Source organism: Lepidochelys kempii, chromosome 12, assembly GCF_965140265.1.
Source record: "Lepidochelys kempii isolate rLepKem1 chromosome 12, rLepKem1.hap2, whole genome shotgun sequence".
In the NCBI taxonomy this organism is placed as follows: domain Eukaryota; kingdom Metazoa; phylum Chordata; order Testudines; family Cheloniidae; genus Lepidochelys; species Lepidochelys kempii.
The window spans coordinates 2,648,749-2,658,227 of record NC_133267.1 but is presented as its reverse complement, the minus strand read 5'-3'; the positions used below and the strand labels follow the sequence as shown (position 1 = coordinate 2,658,227).

General features: G+C 48.6%; 1 protein-coding gene across 2 annotated transcripts in view; it reads left to right on the top strand.

The window, feature by feature from the left end:
* Nucleotides 1-1,709: 1,709 nt before the first annotated feature.
* The window catches only part of CALB2 (calbindin 2), a 73,475-nt gene continuing 65,705 nt past the window's right edge, over nt 1,710-9,479 (top strand). The window contains exon 1 of one of the 2 annotated variants that reach the window (XM_073307153.1): nt 1,710-1,893. In XM_073307153.1, coding sequence (XP_073163254.1) covers nt 1,803-1,893 — 91 coding nt within the window. In that variant the 5' untranslated portion in view covers nt 1,710-1,802. The remainder of the gene's footprint in view (nt 1,894-9,479) is intronic. The other variant, XM_073307152.1, reaches the window with a different exon arrangement.

Sequence of the window (9,479 nt, the reverse complement as noted above, 5' to 3'; positions counted from 1 at the left end):
ATGCTTCTCTGAGGGTGGGCCAGGAACGAAGCTCCATCCCTCACTCTGGCCTGGCCTGGCCTGGCCTGCTCTGTGTGGATCACGTCTGTCCCAGTGCTACTGAGCACCACCTGTCTCTGGTCCGGTAGAGGAGCCCTCGGAATGTCATTTGTTATACAGAACAGCAGCTGGGGCAGTCCAAGTCTCTTTTGATTGTCGATGGCCAATGCTTATGTAAGGTGCTGGACTGACAGCCCCAGAGACCAGCATCCCCTCCCTAGTGAACAGGCACATCAAGGGAAGAGGCAGTAGCAACCCGCGCAATGATCCCACCAGGAGCTTGTCCCACTCTCTAGAAGGACTGCTTTGTAAGGAAGAAAAGGAGGACTTGTGGCACCTTAGAGACTAACCAATTTATTTGAGCATGAGCTTTCGTGAGCTACAGCTCACTTCATCGGATGCATACCGTGGAAACTGCAGCAGACTTTATATATACACAGAGAATATGAAACAATACCTCCTCCCACCCCACTGTCCTGTTGGTAATAGCTTATCTAAAGTGATCATCAGGTTGGGCCATTTCCAGCAAAAATCCAGGTTTTCTCACCCTCCACCCCCCCACACAAATTCACTCTCCTGCTGGTGATAGCTCATCCAAAGTGACAACTCTTTACACAATGTGCATGATAATCAAGTTGGGCCATTTCCTGCACAAATCCAGGTTCTCTCACCCCCTCACCCCCCTCCCAAAAACCACACACACAAACTCACTATCCTGCTGGTAAATAGCTCATCCAAAGTGACCATTCTCCCTACAATGTGAAAGCTCATGCTCAAATAAATTGGTTAGTCTCTAAGGTGCCACAAGTCCTCCTTTTCTTTTTGCGAATACAGACTAACACGGCTATTACTCTGAAATTTGTAAGGAAGGCCACTAATAAGGCCTCTTGCAGTCACCAGCCCGTGGCTCCACGAAGATACATCTCTACCACTTCAGCCAAAACGGATTCTTTGTTGGGTGCAGCAGGGCTAGATCTTTTATCCTCTCTGAGCTGTCCACCACAGGGTATCACAGCTACGTACACGTACACTGGGGAAGGACTGGCTGGGAGAGCTGGTAGGTGGAGCTGGCCGGAGACCTCCCAGCCCAATTCACAGTGGTTATCGATCAGTCCTCAGGATAACTATTTCTCCTTACTACACAGCTGGACCAAGACAGAACAGCACTGAATTCTCTTACCCAGGTCCTGTCCCTGGGCTTGGGTGCCACAACCCAGAGGAGTCTTGAAAGTCTTTGAGCTCGGCCCAGTTTGCTCTGGACTCCATTACAATGGGTTCCACTGGCGTGTCTCATCCCAGAGCACAGCAAGCCCGCCGGTTCCCTCTGGAGCACACAGAGCCGCTTTCAATAGGGAGGGTACCATGCTAGGGCTGGTGACCTCTGAGCAGGCTGCCATATAGATCAATGGCAGGAATTCCAGAAAGCTGGGTCTTTTTAACTAGATCGGTTGGCTGCTGCTATGCAGAAACCTCCAGATGTTAGCGAAATCCTAGAAACTCAGATCCTCCCTTCATCTCATCACCCCTTACGCTCCACACCTCTCCCCCTCTACCCATTTCTCTCTTGCATTCGCTCCCTTTTTCTGGCTATATTTTAGGTTCTCGGAGACTGTGCGCCCTCTAATGGCTGCCAGGGCCCTGTGCACGCTCCGGAGGGTTTATATAAAGGCCGAGCGGAGAGAGGCTAGAGATATTGGTGGCGAGATCAGGGGAGCTGAAGAGAGGAGACAGAGCAGCACGGAGGGTTGCCCTGGCAGCTGACCATGGCGGTGAAGCAGCAAGCCCCTTACCTGCACTTGGCTGAGCTCACAGCATCCCAGTTCCTGGACATCTGGAAACATTACGATTCTGATGGTCAGTAAGAACCTCACCCCCAAAACTTCTTTTAAATCTCAGATACTTTTAGGAGGATTTTTAAAAAAAACTCTTAAATATTTGATAAAAACCCATCCCTGTGTACTATTGATAGAGTTAGATCTGTGTGCATTTGGGCTTTGGAAATGTATATTTTTCTATTGGGACATCTGTAAAAAAAACCTCCCTAAGTGCACATTTTAAGGGGCTTTTTGTTGTTATTAATTGTGAGGAAAGTTTTTCAATGGACACTGCCCCAGCTAGGAGACCCTGGCACGAGGTATCGCACATAGGAGTCTCCCAGCCCAGCTGCTCTGTTTGGTATGACATTGCTACCAGGACAAATTCCTGTTGTAATGTGCTGGGACTGGCTTTGCTTGCAACAAGGCTGTGCCCTTGTGGGAACTTTGCAGCTGCCTTCTAAAATATGGAGCTGGCTCGTATTTTGCTTTGTTACCCCAATAGTTCTTGCTCACTGGATTCCCCCAATCTTAACTCCAATCCCTTACGGTACTGTTCTGTGTTCTAAATCAGGCAGCCCAGTAATCCTCCTTCTGCTGGTTCTTTGTTGTTCAGCAAGATCCAGATCTGATGGGGAATAAAAGTGACACTTGGACTGAAATTAAAGCCTAGGGTAACCCAGCATAATTTAGCTGAAGTTGGTAGCATTGTACCTGTTTGCACCTGGGCTCAATTTGACCCCAGTCTTAAATCTCTATGTGAAGAGCCCAGATCTTTGGTCAGTCATATGTAACTTTTGTCCTCTGTGAGGTAGCAGGGGGGATGGAATGTGGATGGCTACGTTGGTAGCAAGCTATGCTGAGCGGATGCCTGAGCAGGTAGGGGTATGCTAGGATGGGGTGAGCTGTCTGCAGGCGTGACAGCCAGCACCATCTCCTAGGTGAAGGTTTAGGGGTGCCTGTTGTGTCCTGTCAGTCACCTGTTGGCTTCAAAACCAGACAGCAAGTGAAGTTTTCGCAGCTTTGACCCACCTGAGCCCAGAGATGCCAATGCAACCTGAAAATGAAAATGGCTTTAAATCTGTCCTAATGTGAGGATGGCTTTGGTGGAGCAGAAAGAACCCCCCTGTGCATGTCCGATCCCCTTACTTCCTCTCCCGGTCCTTCTTGAAGCAGGGAGTGAGCTCGGCTGTGCAGAAGGATCTCTATACAGCTGTTATTTCAAAGGGCCCAGCTTCTCTGTCATGGACAGCTGCTATCAAGGGATAGTTAGCCAGGTAAGCCAGCCCTGAATCATAGCCACTTGCAGACCCTTGTAATCCGTCCATTTACCTGGTCCTGAAACCTTGACATCCCACCCATCCTGCACAAAAAGAATGTCCTTTGTGGGAATTGTGCCCCATACAGGGCAGGGTGGAATCTTATGTCTCCAGGACTCCAAGGGGAGAAGGCAGCGCTGATGTACAGGCTGCCTGAGTGTTTACAATAAATAAACTTCTTATTAGTTTCAAGCTCCCACCTATGGGCTAAAGGTGCTGAAATGCTTTCCTGGGACATGAAGCTGTAGCTTCCATCAGAAGGACACAGCAGCTGTGAAAGGGGAGAAAGACTCGGATTCCTGCAGAAATAAGCCAGACCACTAGCAAAAGGCAGGGAGTTCCACGCACAGCATCACTGTGATGGGTGTGCAGGTCATCAAGATGCAGTGACCTGGTACTCAGCTACTTAAACTCTCCTCGGAAAGCTCCTTGTAGAGCTTTCATCTCTAGAAGTATTTGCTAATTGGAACAGAGTGGTGGGGAGCCTTGTATTTGTGGAGGGGTTAAAACATCAGTCCTGATACATCTGGGACAGCCAATAAACACACACAGCCTGAGTAAACAGGGTGTTGACGCGTCAACTGTGCAATTTATGAGTGAATCGGTACATATGGAGTGGGCAGGAAGAGCAGAGGACTTCCCAGGAGACCAGGGGGCACTTATTGGGCATGGCTGCCAATTATTATTGTCGTGCTAGCTTATCATTAGCTATGTCCTTGCCATTGCATCACTCTTTGACAGCAATTAGAGCAGAAGGCGAGAAGCAGACATTCACCCAAAGCAAAGCCCCAAATTGAAATACCCCTGAATCTGGAGGGACTCCAGATGATCCCAGATTAGCCCATCTCTAGCAGAAACTCCGCAGTATGGTAAAGCTGGGGTGAAAAGTTGAATCTAGGGGGGGAAGTACAAGGGGGCACTGGGGAATGATTGTGGAGTGGTCTTTGCTTGTAAGTCCAGGGAGCCTCCAGGCACTTGGGCATTTATAATGGGATCATAAACTGGGGACGGGAAAATACAAGAAGATTTAAAATGCTGTAGCAAGAACCAAGGTGAACAGCAAGCCTCAGGAACAAGGGAGAGAAGTCAGTGGCACCAGTGAAGTAGGAATCAAGTAAGATCCAAGGCTAGAACAAAAATTCTATGGGAGTGTCCCATCCACCTTTATCTCCATCTCTTTCAGCCTGTGGCTCAAGGTTTGTTCATCCAAATCATCATTTTTTGTTTTCAGCCTTGTCTTTGAGGCCCTTCTCTTCCTTCTCCCTTCCAAGACCTGTGAAGGAAACCTCTCCTGATTATCATCTCTCCCTTCAGGGCATTGCAGAGACCAATTAAACAAAGCCACCTGCTGAAGAAACACTTGCCTCTCACTCCACAACCCAACAAGCCTCTGTAAACAAACAGCAAAAGTGATCTTGGGAAGCATTTGCAAAAGGGAGTGGCTTGGGTTCATTTGCTTTCAAAATCTGCCCACATTAGTTTCTATTTCAGTTGGAAATTATTAGATAAGTAAAGCACTTGTGATTATGTTAAATCAGACAGTCAGGAAAAATATGCTTTATGTTGAGTGCAGAGCAATTCAAAGAACCATTGCTGGCTGAGCCAAAATAACTGCAGAGCTCTTTGCCCTGGCAGAGGCACTTTACAGCTAGGGGAGAGCTAGCTGGGTTCTCGTTAACATCCAACAGAACCAACTCTAGTCTGTTCCTCGACAAACTTGTGAGCTGAGTTCTGGCTGCAGAAACTTTATTACCAGCAATGATGGAAAAGGCAGAGAACCCAGCTGGAGGTTTCCATGCTGCCGGCTATGAGAAAAATCATGGCAAATGTTGCTCCTAGTTACATTGGTGTAAATTTGGAGTAACGTCACTGAAATTAGTGGTTTGATTTGGATTTACACCACTGTCACCAAGAACAGGATTTGCCCTCCGCTGCCTTCTTTTGATTTATAAACTGAGCAGATGTGATCAGCATTTGCTGAGAGATTCAGTGTGGAATGTCACAGTGTAATTTCTGCTCAATCATTTTCCAGCCAGCATCCTGAATGCTGCAAAAGGCTGAGTTTTAACAACTCCAGTTCCCATTGCAGCAGCGTCCCTTCACCCACATTCTTCCTCAACATCAGAAGCAAGGAGTACAGTTGGGACTGAAACTGCCTTAATTTACATTAGCAAGAACCTTTCCCACTAAGTCTCACAGACCCGAAGGCCAAAAGGGACTGTTGTACTAGTCTAGCCTGTCCTCCCGTAACACATAGGCCAGAGATTTCACCCAGTGATTTTAGGGAGGTCCTATATGGCAGGGTCTGGGGAGTTCTACTGAGGGATTTGGGGAAATGTGTTGTCTCTGTCATCTGCCGCACAGTAGGCCCCAAGGGAAGCATGCTCAGTGCACCATGGGAGTGCAGAACTGCTCTATTTGGGTCATTTCTCTTCTTAACAGTGGCTGCACATGCAAATGAAAATATTAACCCATCTGCTGGACCCTTGGAGGGGACTAAATTTGCAGATGAGAATGGCAGAGCTTACCTGACAGGTCAGCACAAAGCACGGGTGTCTTGCGGGTCGATGCACCTTGTTTACTTTTGCAGCCAGTTAAAATGATTTCTCAGCCCCAGCGGAGTTGGAGATTTTCAGGTTAGAGGCAGCCAAGGGATTGAGTCAAATGGCCAGGGAAATTCTCAATTAAAACATGAGGTGCAATTAGCAACAAGCAAAATCCAGCTTGCTTTTCTTCTTCGAGTTTTCTTTCTCTTTGTCATTTCATCCTCTGTCCCTCATTCACTCCTTAAATCTTACAGATGTGTCAATTTCTAGCTAGCTTTTCTCTCTCACAGGGTTTCTTCCTCTGCCTGTGCCTCTTGCCTCTTTTACTCAGTCCCCGTCTCTCTCTTTCTGATTTCCCAGGTCTCAACATCAGCTACAAACTCCTCTGCTCCTTGGGCTCCATTTCTCGTTTGGAAGATACAAAGTTATCTGACTTCAGTTAGTTACTCATGCATGGGCTGAGACAAATCCCAGTGAAGTCAATAGGATTCTTTCCAGTGGGTTCACTGGGTTTCAGAGCAGGCCCGCACTGCCCTGGGGCCGAACTAGACTCCCATTTGCCTTGCACAGTGTTGAAAGATTGCTCTGCGGAAGAGCTGTCTGTACATAGCCAGTTAATAGGATAACATGCCAGTAAGCGGTGCTGCTCCTAGGCTGAACTCTGCAAACGGTTCCTGCTTGGCAGCTCTTTATTCATTGTCTTGCGCAGTGTGTTTGAGCTGTGCAATGGAATGTGAAACGGTGTCGTATTGTTCAGACACTAGGTGGAGCCGTGTGTAACACACCTTGCTTAGGCTCACAACTGTGATTCCTGGCAGGGCATTAAAGGATCTTATGGGAGACACATCTCCGGTGTCACTCTCTGAGAAGGAGGCTTGGTAGCCTGCCCATATCTGGTACAAGAAACCAATCTGTTAGGAGCAACCCTGCAGCCTCCCATGTACAAAGCTAGTGCCGTGGGTTCTCACCCATTTGAAATGCTGGCCTAGTCAGGCAGCACACTGGCATGGAAAGGCCTGGGCACCTCTGGGCAACTGGCAGATTCCTTGCTCCTGGAAGACCTTCCTATGTCCTCTTACCTTGCAAAGCAGCTTGTGTGTGTTTGTACCTAAATTAAGTTCCCGCAAACGGGAACCCCCCAGCCTTGCCTGGGGCTGCCTGGACCTGCTAGTGTCAAGAGAGGGAGGGGTTTTGCCCACATTGCAGGGCAGGAGTCTCATCGAGTACTCAAGTGCTCGGAGGCACAATGCCAGGCAGTTCACCAAGGGCTGTGGCCTGCCGGCTATCAGGTGTGGCCAGTCTCCCCTGCTGCTTGTCCCATATGCTGCGGTGTGTGCTAGATGGGGGCGGGACGGCGTGACAACCCATGCCCAGTGTGCGTGCCCTAGCTCCCTGCTGAAATTCTACCCTGGCTGATAGACTCCAAGAGCAAAGGACACATCATGTAGCACCCCTGCTTCCTCTCACAGTGATAGCCAGCATAGATTCACCAAGGGAAGGTCATGCCTGACTAATCAAATCGCCTTCTGTGATGAGATTACTGGTTCTGTGGATGAAGGGAAAGCAGTGGATGTATTGTTTCTTGACTTTAGCAAAGCTTTTGACACTATCTCCCACTGTATTCTTGTCAGCAAGTTAAAGAAGTATGGGCTGGATGAATGCACTATAAGGTGGGTAGAAAGTTGGCTAGATTGTCGGGCTCAATGGGTAGTGATCAATGGCTCCATGTCTAGTTGGCAGCCGGTGTCAAGTGGAGTGCCCCAGGGGTCGGTCCTGGGGCCGGTTTTGTTCAATATCTTCATAAATGATCTGGAGGATGGTGTGGATTGCACTCTCAGCAAATTTGCGGATGATACTAAACTAGGAGGAGAGGTAGATATTCTGGAGGGCAGGGATAGGATACAGAGGGACCTAGACAAATTGGAGGATTGGGCCAAAAGAAATCTGATGAGGTTCAATAAGGATAAGTGCAGGGTTCTGCACTTAGGACGGAAGAACCCAATGCACCGCTACAGACTAGGGACCGAATGGCTAGGCAGCAGTTCTGCGGAAAAGGACCTAGGGGTGACAGTGGACGAGAAGCTGGATATGAGCCAGCAGTGTGCCCTTGTTGCCAAGAAGGCCAATGGCATTTTGGGATGTATAAGTAGGGGCATAGCCAGCAGATCGAGGGGCGTGATCGTCCCCCTCTATTCGACATTGGTGAGGCCTCATCTGGAGAACTGTGTCCAGTTTTGGGCCCCACACTACAAGAAGGATGTGGATAAATTGGAGAGAGTCCAGCAAAGGGCAACAAAAATGATTAGGGGTCTGGAACACATGACTTATGAGGAGAGGCTGAGGGAACTGGGCTTGTTTAGTCTGCAGAAGAGAAGAATGAGGGGGGATTTGATAGCTGCTTTCAACTACCTGAGAGGTGGTTCCAGAGAGGATGGTTCTAGACTATTCTCAGTGGTAGAAGAGGACAGGACAAGGAGTAATGGTCTCAAGTTGCAGTGGGGGAGGTTTAGGTTGGATATTAGGAAAAACTTTTTCACGAGGAGGGTGGTGAAACACTGGAATGCGTTGCCTAGGGAGGTGGTGGAATCTCCTTCCTTAGAAGTTTTTAAGGTCAGGCTTGACAAAGCCCTGGCTGGGATGATTTAATTGGGGATTGGTCCTGCTTTTGAGCAGGGGGTTGGACTAGATGACCTCCTGAGGTCCCTTCCAACCCTGATATTCTATGATTCTATGTTGGCAGCACTGGCTAAAATGTGCTCATTTCCTGGTCCTTGGTGAGCAAAGGGTTAAGCTGAGCTCAGCGTGGGCAGGTGCTCAAGGAAGAGTCTGAGCCGTACCAGGGATATGGTCTTTGGGCAGGCTGGGCTCTATTCTCAGGGCTCACCGGGCTGGGTTGAACCCCACACTGGGGAATTTTAGGTTAAAAGCACTAAGCCTTGAGATAAGACCTTGCTAATGGTGAGTTTTTTCCCTGCTGGCTTTCTCCATCAGTTATAGCCTCCCCACCCTCTGCTTTTCTTTCCCAGTTTGGAGGATTACTAAGAGTCAGTGGTGCCTGGGTCTCTTCATAGACCTGAAGGCCAGAATGGACCCTAACTCACAGCGTAACTGGTCAGAGAACCTTGCCCCGCGAGTTCTGCATCATGCCCAATAACTTGAAAGCTCTGGTATCCTGACTGAGGAGGCACTGTCCAGTTTGGTTTTACTGCCCCCCTCTCTTGTAAGATAGCCAAGCCAACAATTATTTGTTGACAGACAAAAATTCTGTTTAAAATGTAGATGCCTCAGAGCATCTAGCAGTAAACGCTGGACCTGCCGTCTCTGTGTTGGAAGACTGGGGCTAACGCTACATGAATTCTGTGCTGAATTGGTGGGAGCTATTTTTCCTTCTGGGAGTGGAGCCCTGTGGTGTGTAAAGGAAAACTCATGTGTCCATTGGAATGTTGCTGGACACAGCTGTCCCGTGGTGAGCGTTCGGTTAAATCCTGTCTGCTGGACTGATTCAAAGTCGACAGGAGCTTGCAAGAAAAGGGAGAGGGAGAGATAAGTGGGGCCTAGCCTGGTGTGTTTGACTTCAGCAATGCCCCGTCTCTTTGGGTACATGACCTGCTCCTGGTGTTGAGAAGTTGAATTCACAGGAAAGAGAAAACACAAACAAGATTCAAATCTGGGGGAATTCTTACCCAGGGCACTCCCCCCTTGAGCTCTGGCACTGCCAAGATTGGTGATGCTTGTGCGTTGCACGGTGTTTAATTCTTTCA